The following is a 26917-nucleotide window of genomic DNA, read 5'->3' on the forward strand; positions in this document are numbered from 1 at the left end:
ATAAGAATTTGTTTCTTAACTGTAAACTTTACGAGTAAGTTACTTTTGGTTGCAGTTTCTTCTGCAATGTTTGTATTTCACTAAGTAATGTTTGTTTCTAATATTTGTAACAATACTGTGATATCACCAAAAGTTCAAAATCGACGTTTTCTAATAATGCCTTGTAACTTACCTAGCCTTACAGTATTTCGGATTATTTTCCACCAAAACTGCATCTAGTCACTGGTTGTCACAATTATGAAAAAATATATATTTATAAACCTGTAGCTTCTTGCTGTCATTAAAGATTAATGATACAAATTGTGAGCATATATAAACCTCTTTTTTAACCGACAAACAGTTATGTTCTGATTCATCCATAGTGCACAGAGAAATGCTTTGGGTGATGTGCCTGCACATCCAAAGACAAATATTCAGCATTTCAGGCCAGTTTTCAAGCCTGCATGTCTTCAAGCAGTCTCTGTTGAGAATATCTCTATGGAAGTTGCTGTATGCTGAGTTGGGTTGGAAGTCTGGTCTCGTAAAGTACGATCAGCTCTCAGAAAGATAAGATGGGATTAATCAGTTGGCATAAACGTCGGTAGCTATCTTTATAGTCTGATGTCTCGGCACAGTTTCAAAGATAGCCAGTGTAGCAGTCTGTAGTTCAGATGGGGATGCCTGTACTTCAGTTGCTTGTGGCTTTAATCCTTCCCAGTTCTGCATTGCCATGCTCACCAGCAACAATTGGACCAGTCTGTGCAATTCAGTATTCAGCTGCCAAAAGTCTGTGCTAGGTAGTAGGTGGTGCAGAAACAGCAGTATTTCAGATGAGGAGAGAGTGGCTCCCATAGAGGGAAGGTATGAGATATATTAATAGAATTGTGATTTATTTTTTTAAATAACAGTTTTGATTTTCCACTGCAGAAGGACCACTTGGTCTAGGAGGAAGGTTTCTAGGCCCCATATATGCTGAGTACTAGCTGTAATAGAGCTGTTTCTTTAATGGGCACATACTTTTTCCTTCAGTGGTGATGCAGAGTTGAGACTATCCAGGTATGAGCTAAATGAATCTCAAGGACTCATCCAAATTTGTCCTCCAGTTACCTCTTTAAACATATGGAAGACATGGGAAGTAGACAAATCCTTCCAAGGTTTTGAACATCTGAATTCTCTTTGTTGGCTAACGTATTTACCAGGCAAACTGGTTGAAGAAATGCCTCTCAGGCTAATAGAAAGTTGACAAAAATGTTTCAGTTGCAGCTGAGCTGATTTCACTTACCATCTGTGGCACAACTGGGGGAGGTCAGAACAGGCAGGAGCTGCCAACAAGACTTAATTCTCTGTCATTTTCTCTTGATCCAGACCTCTGCAATGAAGAAGGGAGGGGGTGATGGCTGAAGAACAGAAGTACAGATGCAGACTCATCCTCCTATCTCGTGGATTGACTTTCATGGTTAGAGAAAGGTAGAAGTACTGCACCTCCATTAAAATACATCTCTGAGCAAAACACATTCAATAGCATAAATAATTAATCAGTATAAACAAATGACAAATAAAACAGCCTAATAGCAGAGGATGTATGACACTTGTACTGCATTAAAATAGATCAGGTCTGATGTGTTTGAATTATGCTTTGTCAGGAAGAGAGGGGTATCAATATTGTAAGGGTAACTATCCAATACAGACAGCACAGACTATGTTCCTCTGCCAAGGGCTGTCCTTCTAGGACTGTGTCTCAAACAGTTAGGGGAAAGTGAAGAATTACACTGAGGATGCTCCTAGGCTGCTCTCATGGTTTGTCTCAGGCTCATGCCAACTAGAGCATATCTTGCTAGTAATTTACACTAATTGGCACTGCCTGCTCAATACTCTTTCCATGTTGCCTTACATCCATAAGGTCAAATTCCCCAGGAATAGCTTTCCCAAAGGTGTTCAGTTTTCCATCAGCCCAGTTTCTTTTCACCTCATAAAACCACGTCTCTTCTCTGTACAAGGGGCATGTATTATGTATTATGTATTATGTAGGTGAATTTTGCATTCTCTCTAAGACTGATACAGCTTCATTAATGTTAAAAGCTGTTTTGCCTGTGGCGTTGATGGAAGAACATTGTTCTTTGCCAAAGCTACCAGTCAGACTTTGCTAGGTTATTTGAAAGGCTCCCAATGACTTAGTGGATGGCATCACACTTAGAACTCAGTAACATTTTAGACTGTGCACAGCCTTCTCTCTGGCCAAATGCCTCATCTTAACAGCCTGACGAGATGCTGCTGGAATGAGGAACTGTGGGAGACGGAAGGTGGTAAGATGAGGGATACGATATAATGGGGTCCGAGTGAATTCTTGTTACGTACAGTTCTGTGAGGAGTGGTTTATGAAGATTTTCGATATTAGTATTCTTTCTGATCACGAAGTTGACCTAGGGAATTAAATGGCACTAAAGCTGAGTCACTGCTGTCTCTCAGACAAGCAGCTGAGCTAGAAAAACAGGCTGACCTCACTTCCATGTCCTTACCTTTCCACGGTACCATCTCTAACATTTTGAGTGCCACCGTGTGGTGAAATTGTACAATTACTTCTTTTTTTAACTTCAAATGATGTAAATCTGCACCTCATCGTTTGACAGCCTGGAACGTTCTGCCCACTGGTGAACTTTTGTTATTAGTGAATTAGGCACTATTCTTTTTCCTTCTCTTTTCCAAAATAAGCCGTGCATGTGGTGAAACTTCCGTTGTCCCTTGCTGTGTGATGTCTCCCAGCACCACAACAGAAAAACCTCACACTCAGTTGAAGACCTGAGTGTCATTCTGGATTGATTTATTGGTGCAGCTCTGTTTGTTCATATGACCAGTGTGACAAGAAGATAGATGGTATGTCCTTTAAATGTCCACTTGGCATATTAAAATTCTGTGATGGGAGCCATTACAGCACACAAATTCCCAATCTGTCAGTACAAAGAAAAAGCAAAGAGGTACCTGTCCGCTCCCTGGAGACACCAGTTAAAGGGAGCATTAGAAACAGATCTGCCACACTCCTAATCTAATCATCAGGGCTGCTTAGGTAATTGTCTTACAGCTAATTTAATGACAGTGAAGTTGACATTGTCCTTATTTTATGTTCATGACAGTCTCCTGACGAATTAGAATAATATTTTCATAGAAACATATTTCCAATGCTTACTGTGCTAGATATGATACTAACCTATTTGATGTAACATCTTTATTACTAAAATTAGCTGATGGCTCACTAGCTGTGTACAATGGTAGTTTGATACATCTGTGTAATGTTGCCTGAATTCATGATGTACAACCTACACAGCCATAGCAGTAGTGGGATGGCACCACTTCAAAACAGCAAGTGTTATGATTAAAGTGGTTTTGTTCTTTCAGCTTGATACCATTGATTCGCTTTTCCCCTCTGATCAGAATAACAATTACATGATTTGCATTTACATTCATGATAGGTCATGATTCACTGGGAGAGGCAGCAATTCGCAGTTCCAAAAAGGCAAAGTTTTAGGTAAGCAGTCTTTTTAGGACTGCTGTTGATAAAAATCTTCAAAACTAACCATGGATTTAATAAAAGCTTGTATTATTCAGTTAGATAATCTGAGAGATAAAGGGGTTGGTGTCTGTGAAACAGAAATGACGTGCTGGCAAGAGGAAAAGTGTTGATATTATTAACCTCGATGTTATACAGAGTCAAGATTATTGATTGTGGGAGAAGTATGGAAATTATGATTACCCTAGAAGTAATCTCTCTGCCGAGTCTGTAACGTTTAGCATCCAGTCATTATTAGCATTATGTCCTCAAGCTCAGGATCAAGATTTAAGAGGGCACAGATGAAGTGGTTATTTTGTAAAAAAAAAAAAAAAAAAAATCATCTCCTTTATTCATTTTACATAGGAACACACTGGTAAGCATGTTTATTTTTTTCCCAGTTTATACAGCATTTAGAATTGTGTCATAGTTCAAAACTAAAACACTCGTTTTCCTTCATTTTATTTTGATGAAAGGCATTCATTACAGGTTGAGGTTGCAAACTCGCATTTATGGCATTGCAGTCTGGCTCCAACCCAGGCACGCTGGTCTGGCTGAAGGTTCCTCCTGATGATGAATGTAGCAAGGTTGTAGGATTATTTGAAAACTGGGAGTACTGCTTGTGTAGTACGCATCAAACAAGAGACAACACATCACTTTGGCACTATAATTCAGGTAGTTGAGTGGATTATAGAAAGATACAAAATTATTTGCTTCAGTGGATTTGCTTAGCCTAAATAGCTGCAGAATACCTAAACACTCAGTATTAAACCACCCAAGAAAAGTGCCTAGGTGTCATTGCTCATCTCTTTAGAGGAGCTGGGAGAAGAAACGTTATCAAATTGGAAGTTCCATGCATTCCTACCTTTGTTTGTCTGCACTCCAATTTGAAATAAACCTTCCCTCCAGAAAGCATACAGGGAGGTTGCAGCCCTAACCTGACATCAGGGAGTCTACTACAGGCAAGGGTCAAGCTCTTAGCCCTATGGCCCTGACTGTGTGACTGCCATGAATACTGCATGATACTGTGAAAAATTGATAAGTTTTTTAGTCTTTTTAGATCTTAAAAGAAAGCCCTATAACTTTATGCACTAGGAATTTTGACAAAGAGTTTTTTGTATAACTTACTGTCTGTTTCAGTCATTTAGAAGGGCTGTGCTTTTGAAAGTAACTTCCAAAGGGATAGGAATTCTACCTTTGTCACCTTAGATGGATTAAACATCTACCTACTTCCTGTTAGATTGACTTAAAGGTACTTGGTTTTCTCTCCCATTTTGTGCTTAGCTTCTGACAACCATTTTAAAATTGTAGGAAACAGTTGTAGTCCAAACCTCTGCTGTACAATTATACTTTCCTAAGATACAGGTCTGTACAACTCAAACCTACCTTCAGATGTCACATCAACTTCGAATGCACAGTTGCGGATTCATTGAATATTAAGTCTAATGCAATCAGCTGCTTTAGTTTACTGGTTTGCAAAAGGAAAGCTTGAGTCTCATTCCTTTTACATCCTCATTGCAGCAGCATGCCTACTTGACCCTCACGGTATACATTACTACATTGTATGTCAAACTACTACTATAACACCATTTTCAAAAAGTATTTATTCTTGTGAAATCACCACAATTGTTAGGCACAGGATGTAGAATGCCTTAATTGCTTGTGACATATGTAGTGCTTACTTAGTCCAGACAAAAAAAAAAAAAAAAAAAAAAAAAACACCTCTAAACAATCCACTCAAGAACCTTGCTAAATGGTCAGTGCTTGAGTTCTGCATTGTAAGAAAGCACAGTAAATCAGAAAACAAGGACTACACCTTTGGAAAGGCAGAACTACTTGATTACAGAATTTATTAATCCTTTGTGTTTTCCTTCTTTATTTCACTAATCAAAGAAGTAAACAAAAATCATGCAAAGAGGTAGTTGATATAGCTTCTCTTTTGGTATCATCTCTGCAGCTATAATTAGTACAAAATACTAGAAGGTTAGAGAGGCACTGTTGTGTTTTTTTTACATCCTGAAGTTACATAAATCAGACAATCTAGAATAAAAATCCCTCGCATGGGTATGCACATATTAAACATTTTATCACTGCCGTTATTTATGGTCTGCATCTGTGAACATAAGTGGTATTTCTCAGGCTGCCAAAACTGGATATTCTCTACTTCATTAATTGATGACAAACTACGTTGAAATATTTTGTATGGGTTTATTTGATTATTCCAGCTCAGTCCTCGATGGATTTTATGTATTTCTCATAGGCATCTTCATTCATCAGTTCATCAAGTTCAGCAGGGTTTTCCACAGTCATCTTGATAAGCCAACCTGTAGTTAGGAAATTTAAAAGAAAAAACAGTTGCTAATATCCTATAATGAAAGATTCATTCATGTTACTTCCTTAGAAAGATACTCCTACAAGGCATTAGAGCTCTGTAACAGAATCAACAGGACTTCCTGTGCAGCAAAACAGTGTTTCAATACTTTTAAAAACAAACAGCCTGAAGTGGCCTTTTAAGTCAAATCAGTTATCTAATTTGGTACTGTCTCTGACACTGGTGCTAAAGAGAGGCTGTCTAGGAAGAGGAAAAGAGTCTGACCACCCAGTATCACAAGTCAGGATCAAAAAGAAAGAAATGCAATCAAGGGAAAGACATTTAAATGAAACCAGTCTGTCTGAAAAGAACACCTTGCAAACAAATTACCCACAAGACAAGACCACAATAGTAATTTTTATGCTATAAATTTTATTGTGCTTAAACTACATTCAATATATTCCATTTTAAGCCTCCATACCATTAAGCTGGAAGAACTAGGAACCACAGACCTATCTGTGATAGCAATCAACACTGCCAGGATCCAGGTGGTATTCTTTATTGAAAGATAAAAACCATGACATCTTACCATCTTGATAACAAGATTTATTGACGAGCCCTGGATTATCAGCAAGGGCAGCATTAATGTCAGTCACTTCTCCTGTGAGAGGAGAGTAGAGTTCACTAGCAGCTTTCACACTTTCCAGAGCTCCAAACTCATCTGAAACACAGAACACGATTTAATGCTTTTAATGGGAATACACAAAGCAATTTTGTTTCACTCAGACATTCTAGTGATGGCCTAGCAGTAAAGGGCCTTTATGTTGAGCAAGGAAAACTATCAAAGAAGTTGAAGTCACCAACATCACGACAGTGATCAGCAGTACTAAATTCGATGTTTATGCTGCTCAGTTATTGTGGGGGACTTGCGTAACACTGGCTAGCTGGCTGTTACAAAAGGAGTGGAAATTTCTTATGTTTGGCTAATCCTCTGGCTAAAGCCCTACAGCATGATATGACGCAGAGTTAGAAGGAACTACATCCAACTATTGCTGCAAGATGTCTAAATAAACTGCCTATCTACAATTTAGACCTTTTTATGCATAGCTTGGTTACAAAATAGCCACAATTTCAGGAGCTTGCCTTGTTCTTCAGAAACCACATCAAATGGTACACTTGCACTCACTGGAAAACACTCATTAGTATTCAGAAGTGGCACACTGGAACCACCCAGCTGCTCTTCCCTTTTTTTCTGTTTCATATGGAAACAGTGCCTGGAGCAATGTTAGCCAGAGTAGCTCTAAACCATAAACAAATAAGGCTGAGGCCAGAGGAACATGGAGCTGTCCGAAAAGCAGATAGGCATCAGCACAGGGACTCAGAGAACAGCATGTTCTGGGAAAACTTGGAGTTAGAATAACACCAGAACGGGCAAAAAAGAGAAGTAAATGGAAATGAAATACCTTCAGATAAATCAAAACTACAAGTTTGTTAATTAAAACCCTAAACAGAAAGAGCTTCTGTCAAACATTCACCATTCAATGTGATGTAACAGATTTGGCCTGAACAGCTTGATACTGACCTGTTACACAAGAAGGATGGCAAAAGAAATGCCTGCTACTTCAGCTCGGTAAATTTACACTTTTCTTCAACGCTGTAGTTAACAACAACCTTTTCATACACTAGCGAGGCAGTGCTCTGTGCACTGCAGGGATGGGCTTCTCCTTTCTACCTGTTAATGCTCGCTCTTAACACTGAAACACTCTAACACTGAAACCTGCAAAACTGAATGATTAAGAATGTAACAATTTGCAAGTTGCTAGTGACACTACTGATAAGCATAAATTATTGTGTATATTCACAGAAAAATTAGAGCTTGCTATCAGTTAAATCTGAGTGTTTCACAAGTAACTCATGAAATGCACAACTGCAAAATCACAAATAAGCCAGCCTAAACACAAGCAAGTCCAAATCAAAGTCTGTGTTTTAAAAGCAGAGTATAGACAGAATTATTACAAAAAATATAGCTAAAGTAGTTGATTTTTAAGTAAAGGTCTTCACAGTTTTAAAAATAAATACTTTCTACTATCACATGTGGTGTGCCAATGAGCATCTGAAAACTGTTGTCTCTAGTCATAGAAATACCTGAATTTATTCTGCATCCAGAAGATGTGTAATGATATTAACGAATGTAAAGATTACTTGATAAAATTTGACTTTGGAAAAGTGGGATGAGTAGAATAATTATATTATTAGAAACTAGAGCTAAAACTTACCATCTTTACTCAATTTTGTCCCAACTTCTGGAAGACTACAGTAAACAACGTCTCCTAGTGCTTCCTTAAAAGAAAAACAAATGCATCAAGGCACAGCATAAGGAAACTACAGGTAGCAGAGATCTGATACAGTAACTCTAGAACCAATGCAAACAGGTCATCTCTCTCTCTGAGCACAGATATCATTTAAGTATTGTGTATTTGTCACTTTGTCTTTTTAAACATTTCACTTGAAAAAATGTTAGGTGACCCAAATGCCTAATTAATTATCTATTACAGTGTTAAAAGCCCTCAGGTTGAGTTACAAGGCTTATATACAGATTTCATCATGCAGAACGAGAAAGAACATCTGCTTATCTTCCCAATGCCAGCTAGCGCAACAACAGTTCTAAAGGACGAAGTTGCCAGTGATTTTAGGGAATTAGGCTTTTGGCAGAAAGCACAAAGAATTTTCTTCCAGTGTAATTTGAAAGCAAAAGCAGTGATTTCTCCCCAGGAAAAGGGACAGCTAGACAGCTGGAAGCACACAGTTTGTCCTTACCAAGTGAATAAGGAGCCTTATCACCATAAGAATCAGCTCAACCGGAACAGGCTTGTGCCTCTACAGCGAGCAATGTGCCCTGCCTCACAAAAGCCTAGGGACCTTACAGAGCAGTGGTCTTATTTGCAGAAAACATGACCGGAAATGCTGTTTGTCCTAAAAATCACCAATTCCAATTCACTGATAGCTTCTCGTGCTAGATTTTTTGAAGTTTCACATACAGTAAATCTCTGTCCTGAATTTGCCTGTGACTATTCCAAATCAAGTACTTGCACCAAAGCAAAACAAAAAAAAAAATCCAAAGGGATCCCTCCCATCCCCACTATTTTAAAATGAGAAATATATGCCATGTTATACTTCTATTCACAATTGTTCTTTAGCCAAAAGAATTGCACCACATTCATGTTCAAGTGGAGTTTGACCTAAAAAGTCCATGGTAGCCTCTTAACAGAGTCGCTTACTTCTAAGGCCTAAGAACTGAAGTAATAAAAGAGCTTTTAAATTCAGCTGAACCAGTAAGTTTCTCCTCACATTCAGCTCTCTATAGGCTTGATCTACAGCGATTAAGAATTTATCAGAATGCTGAAGCAGCATTCACTTTTCAAATAATGTGACAGCTCCAAGTCCAAAAATCTCGTTCTGTGGGTATAGCATATGCAATTACAACAATAAAAAAAACAGTAACTATCCAAAGAGCAAGGGCAAGAGCAGGTATGTAAGTAAATATTACACACTTGGGTAGGAAAAGAAAGGGGGGTGATCGATACCTGTGCAAAATTGCTGATTCCTACGGTTCCAATGCCATTTTCAACTGATATCCATTCGTGCTTGTCTGTGAATTTGCGGGCTAAAATGAAACAAACTTGATATTTCAGAAATAAGTGGCACGCTGCTTGCTTAAATACATATAGCATATACGTGTACTTTGCTCACACTTACGCTATTCTATGATAGCTTAGGGTCTTCTCAAGCATAGTTAGTGCTTATTTCTGCCAACAACTTTATTACTCCTGAAAAGGCCAGTGTAAAAGACATGGTAGAAACAGTGTCAGCATTACAGCATCTCACTCAATGTGCTTAGAGCCGCCAGCTGAAATGAAGTTGCAACCTTTAAGTTTAACCTTTACATTTTAACCTTGCAAAGTTTAAGTGGCTGATTCCCTTCCTCTCCAGTCTATTTCTCCTATGTAATTTCACACAGATCTGTGGGAACATTAAGTACAATTAGTACAGGTCAAATTAATACAGCCATTCAAACAGATAACTGTTACTTCAGAGAATTTGCTGTTTTTACTATTAGAACAACACAGAAGTTATTCTGAATAGTTTTAAATATGCATGTTTAAGACCCTGTTAAATCTCCTCACAGCAATCTTACAATTCTGGATATATTTTAGATCTGTTAGATTAAGGGCTGCTCATAATAACTTTTGCTAGAGCCAGTTCTTTTTATAAAGACATATGGAAAATCTTCAAAAGTAGTAATTGAAAGTTATTTTTCTTCCTAATAGTTCTTATTCTGAGAATGCTTTCAGCCTGCATCATCCTTTTCCTCAGACTTTCCCCAGATATTTTTTCTTTCCTTTCTCTTTAATGTCCACTTATAGCACCTGTCCAATCGCACAGGGGATGTTCCAGAAGTTGAAGAAGATAACTTCTTAAACAGAGCTCCTGTTAGATTAGTGCCTGAGCGGTGCAGCTGGACCTGCCCTCTGAGTCCAAAATTCTCTTCTTGGGCCTTTCTTCTAGCTTGACCTCCTTGTAACCCCTAAAGAAATTCAGCTTCCACAAAGCCTCGTTTCTTTTCTAAGCCTGCACATGAAGGAAAGCAGTTTTATTTAGATCTGATAAAATCCTTAATCTAAGTCAGTAATGTTTCAAGCTGTTTCACTTGTAGTGAGAAAATGGTTTGTTTTTTAGGATGGCTCAAGATTGATATGCGTTTATATTGACGGTGGTGGCACAACGTGCTTTTTTGTAAGTACAGCAAACAAAGTTCTTTGAGTAAAAAGATAAGCAAAGATAAGGATTTTTCCATTCAATACCACTAAAAAAAAAAAAAAAAAAAAGCTACAATTTCAGCTAGCATTATTTGTATCTGCATTAATGTCTCAGGACATGTTCTAATGAATGAAAGAAACTAAATGTCTTTCAAATCAATTTAGGTCAATACATTTACCCATGGGTAATAGGGATTTCATTGGAAATGAGCAATGAACCATGAGAACAGAGAAAAATGCAGAACCTCAAGCACAAGCTGAACATGAAATGTTATAAATGACATGAAGAAACCAGCCAGGATCCTTCTATATAGGACAAAAATACTGTATAAGATTTGTGTACAAGGCAAGATTAAAGAAAAAAAAAAAAAAAAAAGCAGACACCCATGATCAATTTGAAACAAAGCAGTAAAATGTTTTCAACAGCTAGAAGAACACATATGTTTCTCATAGGACATTAAAAAAAAAAAAAAAGAAAAATGAAAAATTCTAATCACGTAGCAAAAGCCCCTGCAAATAAAGTCCAGGTCAAATTAGAAAGAGTTAATAAGTAATCTCAAAAACTGAACTTTGAGCTTATGCCATCAGCACATTAAATAAATCAAAATAACGGACAAGAGATGTCAAAAGCATGCCAAATCTCTTCTGTGAGTATTCTTTTTCGGAAGAGGAGCTAAATTTACTCTAGCTTCATTCATTTCAACATGACTTCAGTTTCAGCTTAACTAGCACATTCTAAGTTCAGGCCTTCGTTTCGATTATCCTGCCTCTATTAAATATTTCATAAATATATACCTGAAGAGTGAAGGAAAACTCACACCTCCACAAACAGGCATACAAAATTTTTCCTCTCTGCCTAAAACAAAAGCATAATTTATGTTATTTCTTCAGGTTATATCTATAGAAAGCAATAGGTATATTAAACAGCTGGAATAGTGAAAAAAGCTTAGCTCGTCTCGTCTACTTTGCAAATAATGACTAATAAATGCTATTTCTTTCACTTAGAGTAGGCAGCAGTTAAACAGCTAGGTTATAAGGCTATATAGAAGAGAAATTATGGCCCGTTCTTAGTGGCAGTCATTGCTTCTGCAGCCTATTCTCCTGTTCTCCTACTGGTTCTGCACTTCTGTTGCCAGAGTCCCACAGTCTGTGCTCAGACTTCTGTCGCAAACTTCCATTCAAAGGCAGTTTCGACAGGAGCAATGAGGTAAATCCATGTGCAAAAGGGCAGCAGGCAACAGCCCCCCGTGATGCTCCCGTAGCCGCACTGTGTGGGCACTGGTGAGGCCAATCCCAATTCTTCAGCATGCACAGGCCCCAGGCCCTGAAATTTGGCTCAGATTTCCCGACGGCCCGCACTGGTCTAACCGCAGGGCTGCTGCAGCCCTGTCCTCCCTGCCCATGCCTTTTTTGCCCCTTCTTCCTTTTGCTGCTGGTGCCGTTTGGATGCTCCAGTGTGCCACATCAAGGAGCGCCTTCGCCAGGCCTGCTGCCCGCTCCGCAAAGCCCCCAGCTGGGCCAGGAGGGGATGAAGCCACTGCAGGACTGCGGCACGGCGAGGAGCTCGCCCAGCTCCCTGCCAGCTAAGGGCACCAAACCTGCTCCCTGTGGGGCAAGGAATTGGAGCAGCACCAGAAACCTGTGCTTCAAGAACCCAGGCAGAGCAGCAGCTGTCCCCTAACCCCTTGCAGGGCAAGGAACCAGAGCAGCACCAGAAACCTTTTGCTGTCACACACCCGCAGCTGCCCCCAGCCCCTGTGGGCTCCAGCCATCTTGCGGGGCACAGCAGCAGAGCCAGCAGCAGGCTACCATGTATGCCCCACACCATGCCCGGGGCAGGCGGCTTCCCCCAGCCCTCAGCCCCCGCCTCAAGCAGGTGCAGCGAGCGAGCAGCCCCCGGCACGTCCCACCCGCACCGGGACCCCCGGGGCAGCCCCACACCGGCGGCGCCCCCGCTCCGCAGCCCCGGGGGAAGGGACAAGGGGCAGCGGGCGGCCCTAAAAACCCCCCGGAGCCGCCCGCCCAGCCCGGCGGCCTCTACCGCCAGCTCCCTCTCGCCACTCACCGGACAGCGCCAGCGAGCTGGTGGCCAGGCTCCGCGCCGCGGGCGGCCGCAGCGTGAGGCGAGGGCAGCGGGGCGCCAGGGCCGGCCCGAGCCGCCGCACCGCCAGCCACGCCATCTTTGCCCGGCGCCCTCAGGCGGGGCGGTGCCGCGCCGAGCTCCCGCCTCACGGCGGCGGGCGGGGCCGCCATTTCCTCACGGTTCCCTCACGGCTCAGCGCTTGGGGTGGGCAACGGGGTGCCTCGGGATCTCAGCTGAGGGAGGGAGGGAGGCAGGGAAGCTCCAGGGATGTGCGGTAAAGCCCCAGTGGCCGCTGCCTCCCTGGGGAAGTAGGCGGTGACCTGGCCGCCATCTGCCGGGGCTGCGCGCTTGGCAAAAAGTGAGCGGTTTGAGCCAGCGGTGCAACAAACACTCGGTGTTTATTAAATACAGGTGCCAGGCCCGCTGTGAGTACGCATAGGATGCTTTATCTTAAGTTTCATACAACTTCTAACACTTTGTTACAACATCAGTCGACAACAGTTAGTGTTGGAGGCTACGGCGTTCCAGTCAGAAGCGCGATGACCTACGTCTAGCCGCTGCAGCTGATAGTTAAAAAGTAAAACCGCTTGCCCACAAACAAAGCAGCTCTTCATTATGGTTATCGGTGAATTGCTGACAGATTACTTCAGTTGATCATTGCTGGCAGGCTTTTCCTCCTTCTTGCATTTAATCCCGAAGAAACTGAAAAGTTTCATTACCATTAGATCCACGATCTCCTCCTCTTCTGAAGCCTGAAATAATGACAAGAAATAAAGTTACTAGGATGGGCAGACTAGAATCAAATACAGCCTCTGCTAAAGCTAGAGAAAACTGCAAGAGAAAAACTACTTGATGCCAAATAACTCAATTCTCACTTTAAACAGAGCACAAATAACTGCCGAAGCAAAGCGTCGTGCAAACATATTTTATCAAAGACAAACGTCCCAGGTAGCCTGAGGGTGTCTGCATTACAGAAGGAACTTTGGCTCTGTCAAAGCCGATGGAGATCTTGCTTACTGGAGCCTGGAGTTCACTACCTGGGTACCATGCAGCTACTGGTATGCGCGTCTGGCCACCCACTATTTCTAGATGAAGTAAATGAGAAAAACTAAATAGATCTTGTTTCTGTTAATCACACTTTTTTCTTCTCCACTGAATTTATATACAATATAGAGGAATTTTGGACAGTACTGTAGTACTCGCCTGGATTTCACACCATGCTACCAAAAAATCTCAAAAGATCAGGCACTCAGTGACATTGCTAATGGGCTCTGTAAAGTCTTGGTCAGGTCGGTAGCTGTTTTGGTACTGATTTCAGTGGAGCTGGGACAGAAGTCTAAAACTTCATTACTGGGTTTAATATGTGAACAGAAGGCTACAGATCTTATACTAAATCTGAACAGAGACTCGCCTGAACAGGAATGGATGGTGTAATTCTGGAAAATCTGAAGCGTACTTTATGAGTAAATGTTGACTTCTTAAATGTAGGACTGAGTTTACATGGGTATCAGGTGGTGGAATACCTAAATTGTGAGTAAGCACTACACGATAAATGTTAAATAACAGCAGAAGAGCTTGATGAACACACCTGGTAGTGCTTCTGCTCCTCACTGAAAGCAACCAGAATCACTGAAATGAAGAGATTCAGCACCACAAACGTCATGAAAATGATGCAGGATCCGATCAAGAAGGAGCCTAAAATTGGACTGTAGTCCAAGATCTGTAGTATTAATAAGGTAAGACATCACATTTTGTTTTTTAAAAAGAGAATACATATAAGCAGTTAACGCAGCGGTTTATCTCTTTGAAAATCATTGTATATACGTTATATATAAAAAAATACATTTTCTCCTTTAGTCACTTTTGTACTTTGATACAATATAGTACAAAGATAATGGGATATTTTATATACATGATATGTGAATATGGGAATTTATTTATTTAAATTTTTAAGTTTGCATTTGATTGTAATGGTATGAAAGTTCCATGTGATTTGAAACTTGACAAGTGTAGAGATTTGTTTATCCAAATAACAGCTGAAGCTCCATCATGACCTAGCTAGCAAAGCATAGATAAACTATGTGTGTTTCTCTGTGTGTTTTTATTTAGCAGCGTCTTTACACAGAAGCCCAGTCAGACTGTCATGAACACATATCAAGTAAGGGTTGTATAGAAATTCAAAAACCTCATTTTGATGTAAGCTATAACATAGGAATATATTTTGTGTGATTAACAACTTGGGTGAGATGTAGAGCTGAAAACGTTATGCCCAGTTACTGATCTTCAAAGCTACAAATACCCTCTTGGATTCATGGTCTAAAAACATCCACCATGGACCTCACAGTCAGATGTCTGAGCTTAACCCACAGAGTCATTCTGAGGATACTGTAATATTTGAAAGAACTTAATGAGAAAGTCAGGAATAATAAAAATATATGCAACAAAGTTCGCTTGTGGTAGGCTTTGCCTTTCTTGAGAAGCTGATGGGTATATGTTCAGAACAAATGCAAGGGCATCGCTGACATTTCCTTCTGTAGCTTTCTAAGAAAATTATCTCAAAAGTTTTCCTGTAGTCAATAAGTAACATATCTAGTTAAAATGTAAGCAGCTTGCTCAATGAAACGTTCATTATGAATCTACTGGCATTCAGAATGGGATGTAAGATGTATTTCACTCTTTTTCTTAATTTAATGAGTAAATGTGGCTGCTTTAGGAGGCTGTGGCGCTTGCAAAATTAGATTCATGTCTAGCACTAGCTGAAAATCCTTCTGTTTGCTGGTTCAAAGCACGTTTGATAGCTGAGACGCTAATTGCACAGCAATAAACTTCTCCAAATCAGAGGGGGTACCTCCTCATAGTTGAAGATTCCCAGCTGAAGACTGACCATGGTCTCTGCTGAATCAAAGAGAGTTTTGTAAGAGTAGAGCTTCCAGCCAAATATCAGGTTTGTCTGCAGAGGAAACAAGGCACATCTTACATTACAATCAGAGCGCATGCTGCAAGATCAGCTAATGAATGCTATGATGATGAGAAATTGGGCAGGATGAAGCTGCCTCAGGTCCTGTTTGTTACAGGACTGCCTTTCACATTACATTTTTCCTTTGGTCCAGATGGTTTTCACTTAAGCTTTTCAGTGGTTTAGCAATTGAGGTATGCCAAATTTCCCACGGCCCTCTGCCAGAAATTTTACACAAAACATTTCAAATAAAACAGTAAATGCACATACATAATTGTGGTCCAATAATTCGCTGATCTCATTAGAATTAAAAGAACATTTTGTTTGCATAATAATGATTATTCCTCAAATAAAGGAAAATAATCAGAAAAATAATTATTTCCCACCTAAAGAGCAGACAAACAGCAAATGGCACTCTGTGTACCCTCCCCAGTTTGAGCTTTATCCAGAAAATGATTTTTCCTGTACTTTGCTCTGTTACTCCCCTTGCACACAGAGAATTTTTTTTTTTTTTTTTTTTTTTTGTTCCAGTGTTCCATTTTTGTACTAAAATTCAGTTTGCAAAGAAACAGGCAAGTGGATATTGTCACTTCTTTCACTTATGCAAAGAATCAGGCTCCAGGCTTCTAACCTGAGATTTAGATAGACAGCTTTATTCAGTTTTACATTTCAAAGCCGCGTCACTGTCACCATTCAGAAATAATTGATTTAACCTGGCAATACCTAGATGCAGACTGGGGACAACAGAACCCACAGTCACACTCACAGCGATGGAATAGGCGAGGAACATGATTGCGATAACAGTGATGAATCCAGAGATGTCACCCCAAGCCCTCCGTAGAGTCGAAGTGATCATGTTTAGTTTAGGGTTGAGCCGCAGCAGATGCCACAGTTTCACTGTGGAGAGGAGCACTAGGAAAGCAATCAGGTAGCCAAGAACTGCATCAGCTCTCGCTGTTTCATTAAAGCTTACGCAGCTGTTAGAAATAAAGAAAAGAAGTATTAGACCATGCACACAGGAGCCTTTAAATACGTAAAATCAGGAAAAGCCACTCACTCTGAACTAATTTTCAGTGGAGAACTAAGCTGAGTTTTTGCTTGAGTTCCTGTCTGAGCTTCCTGCTGCGTGCACACAAAAGGATCAGTTGCATAGGATAGTATGTTTTTTATTTATTTTTTATTATTATTATTTTTAAGAGCATTAGCTAAAACTGATAGAGGCTCCAGGCTGTAACCCACAAACTGCTCATTTTTAGGAAGTCATAGGTTAAAGGTAGCTGGTACAAACTTGCTATCAAATTTCTGGCTCAGAAAGGAGCATGTGAATGTTGAAGGGGATGGGGTTACTGGTGCTATGCTAGACCAGTTTTTAGCAAATGTTATTATTTTCCATTCTGTATAAAATAAGCCATTACTGTCCTCTACCCAATGCTTCTTCACAGCAGATAACCTATGCACTAGCTGGCTGGATGTCCTGTAGCACCAGGATTTGTTGATTCAGAAGAGGGCGCTGCAGGTAGGGAGCTAGGAGCTAGCTTAGTAGCTGCTAGCATTAGTACTTACTCCTCTTTGTGCTCCTGGTAGTAGCTGATGTCTCGGGTCCCAAGGATTGTCCGCTTCACAAACACTGACAGGGCACTCCAGCTAATCAATATAATGGCCATCTCCAGGAGATTCCACTTGCTGTGGAAGTATCTCCATTTCAGAGTCTTCATCAATTTTCCCTGTGGAAACAGGAGTTTGACTGTTTCAGCCTGACTCTATATCATCTAATACACTTCTAAAGGTTAGGGCTGTGCCCTCCACAATAAAGCAGGCTAGTGCACATCAGTGAAACTACATCTTGCACTAATTTCACACTGTCTTCTCAAAAGAAGCATTCCAGCCAAATAAAATGTCACATTCCCATTATTTAATAGAGTATCCGATTCAGTCTTCCATTGGTGCAAGCCAGCAGCAGCACTACTGAAGTCAAGTACAGTCCTAAAGTCTTTGCAAATGAAATCAATGCCAGGTGATGCTGTCAAGAGAATTTTCCATTGCATCTCACCTGTACTATCATGTAGTACACAATAAAGAGGAAATAAATGACTTCTGCTGCAACAACAAAGATGTGGAGGCTGTTGGTGTATGGGTAGAGACGGACACTTTGCAGCTCTGCACTTGTGAAGAAGGCCCCTAAAAAATAACAATGCTCACCTCAGTGCTATAGTAATTACAGTTTTCTGATTTCATTCAAACAATTAAGTTCACTAAAAAGACCTCCATACTCACATTCATGTCAATGTGAGTCTGAATCCAACTATCAAACTGAGATTTAGACTTGACTACATGTGGTTTGGATTAGACTACATTTGAAAAATGTAACAGAAGGGCATGGAGATATAAATCTGAATCTTATTCTAAAAAGAAAATGAACTCAGTTTTGTGGTTTGACTTGGGTGTTTTCCAGTGCTGGGACAAACCTGAAGGAGGCTACTGCTCAGATCAAATGTTTTTGTACGGTATTCAGACCAGAATCTAGTTTCACTGTTGTATCCAGTTTAAGCATTATGATTACATGGCTGTATTTTATGTCTTCTGTAACAGCATAATAGAGATTCTGTTATTTGCACTTTTTGTCTTAGTATTGTATTGATCAACTTAAATGATTCAGAAACATATTTTTTCTTGTTCCTGTTGTTTAATTCTAGACTAAGTGCCAGTAGTGTGTTTTCTTCATCAGCAGATGAACAAGCATGAGCAAAGATGATACATGCCATTACGGTCTGTATGACTGTGGTGCTCAGCAAGTACTACACTTACATTTATTCCTAAATGGTTTGTAATTCTTTGCATTGATTTTGCTATGAGGAGATTTATTGAAATCTTCTGTTTACTTGACTAAATCAAGAACTAAGTAAGCACTGTCAGTACGTAAATATGCAGTCTGTAGATATATTGCTTGCTGTCTTGAGAGCTAGGTAACTTAAAAGGTTCTCACCTAAAGCATTGGTTTCAAACATCAGGCTTATAATGCAGAACAGGTTCACATTGGCATTGTAGACTGTAAATTCAACAAACACTGCTCTTGTGAAGGTGTCCAGCCAGACATTGTTGAAAAGGTACTGGAGAATTCTGCCAAAAAATTTATAGACAGTGATCTAACGCACACGGTATCACATGGAGAACAGGAGTTTTCTCATTTTCATAGAGAAAGAGCAAACCAGAGCTAAGATGTCTGGGAGGAAATCTGTCCTGTTGAGTCTGGAGATAGGGGATCTTTACTCCAGGTGATAAGTTTCTTTTTGGCTCCTCTGGAGAATCAGGTACCAGAAGCTGGCCAGTGCTAAACCTGAGATGCCTCAGGTCCCTTACCTCACAGGAGTTCCTGTACAAACACAGGTATCTCTGATAACTTGTAAGAGATAAGATGTTTGGAACTCCACCCCTGCGGGTACAACTTCCTGCTTATTTATCTCATGTCTCCTGGCTGCCAAATTCTGCCAAGGCCTGTATTTAAAGGCCTCATTTCCCATTATTTCACTTTTAAAAGTATTCCCTGTTCCTATTCATATTCACACACATTGCACTAATTCTCCCCCCTCTAGGTAAAAATTCAATTGTCTGTAAGGATCAGGAGAGTGTAAACACCAGAGAGATGAAGGAGCTTCACAGATCTTACGGTGATAGGAAAACAAGCAGAGGCTTATAACGAGATAACAGAACACTAACATAAAAAGATTTAGGCTAAATTATTTTCTCACAATCTTTGACATACCCTTAGAAAATGCAGTATTTAAGAAGTTAAAGGCCAGCCTAGATGCAATGATGGATTAGCACTACATTGATGGGATTGTTTTTCTAGTTTTTCAACATCATGTATTTCCACAGCTATGTAAATCTGGAATCTGTGTGTGTAAGTTAGGATAAACAGATTATAATTTGTGATCCTGGTTGTTACCTAACATGGAGAAATATGACAAGAATATAAATTACACTGAAGGCAGCACAGTCAAACCTACGCTATTCAGCATAATCCACACCAGCAAACTTCAGGATGGAATCTGAGATGAATCCTAAACAGAGGATTCAGTAATAATTTAGCAGGTGGTACCTGGAGGCATTGTCAGGATCGGTTCCCAGGTGAATCACGTATCCCCCTCCCCTGTAGACAGCAAGTTTGCCCCAGACGGGCTGCCCTCTCAGCTCAGACTGACTCTGGTACTGCCATGCTGAGCTCAAATCAGAGGAGTTAGCAGAGACCGAAGTGTTCCAGTGCTCCCCGTAGTCCGATGTGTCTTCTGTCTGTAGGGAGTACGGAGCGTGGCATTCCCGAATCACACTCTGGAGTTTGGGAGAAAGAGGGCAGGTGTCTCCTTTCACTCGTACTTGGCGGATTCGAGCACTACCCACCAGCTTGGAGTTGCCGTCTGTGATGAATCCTGAACGGGAGAGGGAAAAGAGCAGCGCTGGCAATATGACAGAAGCACTGATAATACCGCTTCATTTAATTTATGAGTCACTGATACATTAATATTTTGCTACAGATTCCTTTTCAAAAAACACTGTAAGCGAAACAGTCCTGAAAATTAAGTCCTTGTGTTGATTTTAACTCAATCCTTAGATAACATCCACGGATAACAGAGTTTAGCATCATTAGCTGTCTACATTTTATAGAGAAGGAAAGAGAGGCCAGCAGAAGAGCAGCCTGCCTGGAGGCACACAGCAAAGTAGCTGTGTGCACTGCTCCTTGCCCACACTTGGCTGCTGCCCATCCTGTCCGGGCAGCAGCTCTGCCAATGTATTTTCATAGTTACTCTGAGATGGGAGCTGGAACATGGCTCTCATCTGTTGCTAGATAAGACTAGATAGAAACGTGCTGATAGCGCCTCATTGTCCTTCCCATTGACCTGAGCCATCATGCAGACACAGCTCTCCCGAGGAAAAGCTTGCTAGTGCCATCTATCTGTCGTTCTGTTGTGGTTTTTTAATTTTGGGAAGAAGCTTGTGCAAAGCTGTGAGGCATATCTCTGAGTACCTGAGATGAGTAATGCAAAATATGAAAAATGGAAAATTGCAGTGCAAAACTTGTGGATTATGTTAAAGATAATGAAAACTTCAGGCCACATGGAACTTGGGGTCAGGCTGTGGGGCTTTTGTTATCCACGAGTATTTAGATTATGAATCCTAGTTTTTTGCACTCATAGTCTCCTCCTCCAGTCAAATATGTGTGTACAAGTTGGGGATATGTATAAAAGATAATGTTTCAGCATCTGTCAAGCTGAAGTGAGGTGTTACCAAAGCAGTCTCTGCACCTGTATATGATCCATAAAGATTTTTGAGTAAGGTGGTTTTTGCCCATGTGAAAAAATCCTGGTAACTGTAGACATCGTGGAATCCGTCTGTAAAGCTGCTCTCGATGTGCTTGTTTAGGTAGTAGGAGTTGGGATCTCTCTGCCCATAGGCAACCAGTAAGAGCATCCATAAAAACCCCACATAGGCTGGGAAAAAAAAAAAAAAAAAAAAAAAAAAAAAAAAAAAAAAGAGAGAGAAAGACAGCAGGTGAGCTCAGAATGAACACTGCTGTTCAAAATAGATTGCAGGACTGATTAGTGCTGCCATTGCTTATTAGGTTAAGGAGATGCTTTGCAAGAATCTGGCTGACCAGTGCTAATGAATTTACACCAGCTACGTCAAAGTGCTGCAGTTTAAGCATATCACATTTGGAATACGAGTAGGAATCTGAGTAGTAGTCAAGAAAATAAGTGGGAAGGCTGGCTGAACACACACAGTGATGACAGCTTTTAAGGGAATGAGTAGTTTTAACTTCATTCCAAGTAATATCGAGGTAATATTTGCTATTGTTTTCAGAGGCACTAAAACATAATGCTATCATAATGCTAGATATACCTCTTAGAAAAGTGGCCAGCAAAGATGTCCCTCATTTGCTTTTGATTCCAGCTGCATTTAACTGTTGACCTACTTCCACCCTTCCTAACTTTTGTTTAGCTTTTGTGTCTGTAATGTGTCTCTTTAGCATAAAATCCAACCTTAGCCACACTTTAATCTCGAGCTGCTCCTAAGCAGCCAGTCTGTATGCTGTAGTGGCTGCCAGAAAGCTAAAGACACAGTGAAATGTTTTCACCCAAGAGAACAATATTTTCACTGATGTAAAAGTACTACTGAATAAAATGAGGTAATCTTCATATGGGAAATACCCAGGATTTCTCTGATGAGGGCAAATGCTTTCTGCTCCTTCATGCAGCTGATTTTCATTTTCTCAACATCAGCTGCAGGAGGTGGCCGATAAATATTGCTTCTGCTGTCCCGGCGGGCTCCGAGGAGAGGATTTGAGTCACCTGTGGGTGAGAGCAGTAAAACCTGGCATCAGTCAACAAGTTATCTGTGTCCTGCTTTTCACTTCTGTGAATATTACAAGGAAATATTTATATTTAAAGGATGATGTGCTCAGAGTGACTAAGTGAGGAAGGAAGCTGTTGAACAGTATTCTTTGCTGTGCCCTAGGACTCCTGTCTGCTGCTGTTGGCTTTTTCTAGATGGGGTTGTGATTGCAGAAGGTACTCTTTGGTAACAAGGACACATGGTGGGTGTGGAAAACAATGTAAACTGAGGGCTTTCACATCATAGGACTTCAATATTTTTGACCTTGTGGACTCTTTCATTAGGTGTTATTCAAAATGTATCTGCCTATCATATAGCAGTCTTTGTATTTTCTGTGGCTGACACAAAATCTGTTACTAAGCTTTGTCCCCACCTCTAGCTTGATCTTGTGAGTGCTAATGGCTGGGCATGTAGGCACAGCACCTTTGCATTCTACTGACTTCTGCTAACTTTCTCAGCTGAGATTCAGGTGTATAAAAATAACCAGCAAAGTCCCCACTGTGAATCACATATTGGTGCAAAAACCATTCAAAAGTCTTGGAGAGCACTTCACTTTTTGAAATAATTTCTTACTTTACAGACAGTTACCTGGTGCAGACAAAGGCCCATCAATGGCCATGTTTTCTTCATCCTCGTGTTCCACCTTCTTCAGAACCAGAGCAAAGAAGGCAGCAAATCCCAGCACCTGCAAGAATTAGCTACAGACTCACTACATGCCCATTTCATATAAAAAAGCTCAGACTTTGACCTGGCCTCCTTTGGATCCAGGTACTGCAGAAGAATAACTGTGCTTTGGCTTTGTGGAAGTCTTATAAACATGAGAATAGTTGACAATACCTAGAGATTGTCTAACTAAACTGTTTTTGCCGTATGGCCCATTTTCTTTGGTCAGAAGCCTTATCACCTATTAAACTCTGACAAAACAGGGGAGATGAAACTAATGCAGTTAGTGCCAACAAATGACAACAGAAATCTGTGGTCTATGTGTTAGCTCTAGTTTTAAAGGGAAAGACTAACTTTTATATGTTAAATCCTGTGGTTCTTTAAAACATATCTTCCCCTTTTCCTGGAAAGACAGCAGAATGAGTTCATGTTGGCCGGTGGTTGTACTTCTGAGGATCTCACCTTTAAAGGCTGTGTGATGAAAAGACTTTCAAAGAAGGAGATAGCCATGGAGATCAGCCACTTGATGGAGTTCTCCTTCCCATAATGCAGCCCATAGAGCATGGTAAAGAACCCAGACACGCCACTAGTGGCTGCCACAAGGAACCAGGCAATGAACACAAACCACCAGGGCAGCCCTTTGGAAGAGGAACTTTTCTTTCCATCACCAGAGGAGCTTGGAGTAAGAGACCACCTTTAGAGTCAACCAGAAGAGAAAAAATCATTCAGCACTGGAATAGAAGCCAAAATCACAGTCTTCAGGTTCATTGGGGTTTGGCAACATCTTATGATTTAAAATCTCTACCAAAATATATATTTTATTTTTTTTAACTAATGCAGTTGTATAGATATATTGATAGCAAAAATACAAGAAAATGTGCTGCCACCAGCTGAAATCAAAACAAATATGATGGGCTTATTTGCTCCTCAGTCTATGCATTATTGAACCTCCAGTAGAAATGTTGATGAAAAAAATAAACATGAGTGCATTTTAGCTGCTGGATACCTCTCCTGTGAGATCACCAGAAACACCAGAGAGATAATTAGTGGTATTGTTTTCAATACTTCCAACTTAATTATCAGCTTTTCCTGCAATATTTTTGTCCACTTATTCATTTTTCTTCATGCATTTTTAGGGACCGATGAGACTTTGGAGCTCAGTGATTATGTTCAGCGCCGTACAGTCATGTGGCACTGTGCTGTAACGTTCAGTTTTGGAGGCAAAATTGACAGAGAGTAATGATCTGTCATTATTCCTTTTATGTGCAGTTATGCATTGAGATTTCTTTGTTGCTCCTACAGTAGTATAATAGTATGACACGTTTCTACAGCTGTTGTAACAGTTATCTGGCACTTGTTAAGCAGTACTTATTTTCGTCTCTGTCATCCTGGACAGTTTTGAATTCATGACCTGAATTTACTTATACTGAAAATGTGAAGAGTATTAGGTTACCTCTCACTGATGGACACTGATGGGCAAATCTGGTTCTCCAGGAGGTTCTTCATGTGCTGAACCTGACGAACAGCTTGTGTATAACTCTGAGGCATCTGAAATTTGTGGGGCCCCAGTAATTCCAACTCCATCTCTACATGCTGGAGTTGCATGTACAAGCAACGGTTGTAATCATTGTGTTTCAGTCGTTCACACGTTCCCTTCTCTGGAGTCGGGCTTCTTGCCTTTTCTATAGGTAAAGAGTTAAAAAAAAAAAAAAAAAAAAAAAAAAAAAGAGAGAGAGAGAAAATCAGCATGGCTATCCCTAGATTAAAATACTGTTCAGTACAAAGGCTAGAAAAATTAGGGCCCCAGATTATAAATGTGACAAAGCAACATTTAAAAGGACATGTAATGCAGCTTTGTTACTAAAGCCTTAGCATTCTTCTGCTGGAATGGACTGGAACTGTTGCCAGTAGGCAACTTCACAAAACAGAAGTCCTAAAACCTCAGTAGCAAAGTCAGATAAGATCAAGTGTTAATTTGTTCATAATTTACCTTTGCATTTGGTAGCTTCAAATACTCATTGGAAAAGCCAAATATATGTCTTTGTGAAATTAGTGGGACTGTTCACTGTTCATATATTATTTATTATATTGTTCACATCTTATTTATATTTGTTTAATTGCAAATAAATCAATGCCTAAGTTAAGAGTCAGACTGAAAGGAGCAACAGCACAAAGCCAATAATAGAAAAAACAGGCAGGACAAAATGACTGTGAAACAACTTGTATTTGTGAGTCTTGATGCTACTAGATACTGATCCAACTCTGAAGCCAGGCTGATAGCTAGATTTCATTCTACAGCAAAAGAAAAAGATTTCAGTGTCTTCAGTCAGCTGGGTGGTAAATGGTGCACAGTGAAAGGATGAGACAATGGGCACGAATTAAAACAGGAGATTCCATCTAAACCTAAGAAAAGCTTTTTTATCGCACAGGCAGTTGAACGCTGGGACAGGTTGCTCAGAGAAGTTGTGGAGTTTCCATCCTGGGAGATACTTGACATCCAGCTGGACGTGATCTTGGGCAACCTGCTCCAGCTGTGCTCTGAGCAGCGTGGTGGACTAGAGGACCTGCAGAGGTCCCTTCCAGCCTCAGCTGTTCTACAATTGTGTAATTGCCTTTGAGTCAGAACATAAAAGCTTGGGTCCTCACATCCAGTGTCACCATCAATTTCACTACAAAGGTTTCAGCAGATGTGTCACCTTGTGTTGTTTACCTGGTATATCCATAGCACCTAGTGTGACAATGATGGGGTCATCCTTCTTTTTGCTCTCATCGTAAAACTCTTGGCCAGCTCTGTTCTGGTGGCAGATGATGTCCTCAACCAATGCCAAAAGTGTGTTGATATTAGTTGATTTTCCAAGATCTGATACTGAAGTGAGTGATGGAGTCTTCAGGGCTTTAAAGAGTGAGTTGGCAATTCTTCTTATGTCCTAGAAAAGAGAGCAGCAACACGGCAGTGACTCAGGCTGCAGAGACTTAAGCTGACGTTTTCAGAAGGCACCACTGGCTGGGAGCTGCATCAGTTGCTAAAATCCCCAGAATGGGTAAGGATGGCACATCTGCAGGGCTGGAAGTGGCAGGCAGATTTCAACGAATTCAGCAAGACAGTTTTCAGGAGTCAGAAATGCAGCTTACCTGCCTGAGGACCTACACTGAGGAAGACTGGGTCTGTGGTATGCTTTATCTTCACTGCCTTGCTTGATGTTTGCTGTTGACCCCTGAACACAGTGATTTTGAACACACATCTTAATTGTGCAAGAGTCGGGGATGTACGGAGGCAGATCTTGCTGAAGATGAGGATTCCCTACACATGGAATACACTCTGAAGGTGGATGTCTCCTGTGCTCACCCATGGCTGTGTAGATGAGTAACTGAGTGCTTTGCACCAAAGCATGTTTGGCTTGTCACCTCAGGCAATTTGAAAGTCATCTGACAGGGAAGATTTCTGCTGTTCAGCTGGAGATGTGGAGTCGTGCGTGGCAGCAGAGGGCAGTGCAGGACTCGGTGGGGAGCAGCCACAGGGACTTACCTTCATCACAGCCTCTGGAGTGAGCGAGATGGCCTGGGTGAGCTGTGGGGTGGGAGGAAGGCTGGGAGACACCCGGCCGTTCTTTCCCGGCTTCTTCTCTCTGCCCGGCGTGGCTGGCCGGGATCGTACGTTCCTGAAGATCTGCACGATGAGCAGGTTGATGGGGAACATGAGGAGGGAGCTCTCAAAGCCAATCATCACCTCCTGCCACGTGAACTCAATCTTCCCTGTCAAGATCAAACACAAGGAAAGAGTGAAAATAACCTCAAGAACCATCAGATCTGCATCTTGTGAAAAAGCCCATTTGTTCAACTGCCCTGCTTCTAGATTTTGCTGTCTCTTTATTTTCCTGCCCAAGCAATGATAATGGTTGTTACCCAGATCCATTTTCTGCTCGGCTGGATCCTTTGGCACCCCCCAGAACATGATGCTGGTCAGCATGGTGCAGAGCAGCAGCGAGAAGCAGCACGACACGCGCTGGGCTCGTGTGAAGGAGCTTCGTGGGGAGCGGCTGAAAACTGAGTACCAGATGTGCCCATCCTGGAAACCTTTGGAGGTCTTCATGAAAAACAGATTGCTGGGAAGACAAAGGGAAAATCAAGAGTGCCTAGAAAGGACAGGGAAAAATAAAGCCGTAGTTCAGGGTCCTGACCTGTT

General features: G+C 40.9%; 3 protein-coding genes across 4 annotated transcripts in view; 1 reads left to right on the forward strand and 2 right to left on the reverse strand.

Annotated features, from left to right (window-relative positions):
• Positions 1-5353: 5353 nt before the first annotated feature.
• GCSH (glycine cleavage system protein H) lies at positions 5354-12853 on the reverse strand. The gene is made up of 5 exons (XM_032195710.1): positions 12714-12853; positions 9416-9495; positions 8108-8171; positions 6421-6552; positions 5354-5844 (listed from the first exon to the last, which is right to left on the reverse strand). Exons 1-5 carry the CDS (start codon positions 12826-12828, stop codon positions 5747-5749), a joined length of 489 nt encoding a protein of 162 aa, XP_032051601.1. The 5' UTR covers positions 12829-12853; the 3' UTR covers positions 5354-5746.
• A 244-nt stretch (positions 12854-13097) lies between these two features.
• The window catches only part of BCO1 (beta-carotene oxygenase 1), a 63353-nt gene continuing 49533 nt past the window's right edge, over positions 13098-26917 (forward strand). The window contains exon 1 of one of the 2 annotated variants that reach the window (XM_032195515.1): positions 13098-14467. The gene's annotated coding sequence lies outside the window, so the exon portion shown is untranslated. The remainder of the gene's footprint in view (positions 14468-26917) is intronic. The other variant, XM_032195513.1, reaches the window with a different exon arrangement.
• The window catches only part of PKD1L2 (polycystin 1 like 2), a 38364-nt gene continuing 24819 nt past the window's right edge, over positions 13373-26917 (reverse strand). Inside the window, exons 27-42 of the mRNA XM_032195792.1 lie at positions 26638-26837; positions 26261-26487; positions 25445-25661; positions 24203-24416; positions 23197-23428; positions 22660-22756; positions 21888-22028; positions 20985-21170; positions 19784-20111; positions 18671-18804; positions 17738-17865; positions 17251-17411; positions 16454-16664; positions 15580-15681; positions 14320-14451; positions 13373-13483 (exon numbers count right to left, since the gene is read on the reverse strand). Coding sequence (XP_032051683.1) covers positions 13373-13483; positions 14320-14451; positions 15580-15681; positions 16454-16664; positions 17251-17411; positions 17738-17865; positions 18671-18804; positions 19784-20111; positions 20985-21170; positions 21888-22028; positions 22660-22756; positions 23197-23428; positions 24203-24416; positions 25445-25661; positions 26261-26487; positions 26638-26837 — 2821 coding nt within the window. The remainder of the gene's footprint in view (positions 13484-14319; positions 14452-15579; positions 15682-16453; positions 16665-17250; positions 17412-17737; positions 17866-18670; positions 18805-19783; positions 20112-20984; positions 21171-21887; positions 22029-22659; positions 22757-23196; positions 23429-24202; positions 24417-25444; positions 25662-26260; positions 26488-26637; positions 26838-26917) is intronic.

The sequence above is a fragment of the Aythya fuligula genome, chromosome 12 (genome assembly GCF_009819795.1).
Source record: "Aythya fuligula isolate bAytFul2 chromosome 12, bAytFul2.pri, whole genome shotgun sequence".
In the NCBI taxonomy this organism is placed as follows: Eukaryota; Metazoa; Chordata; class Aves; order Anseriformes; family Anatidae; genus Aythya; species Aythya fuligula.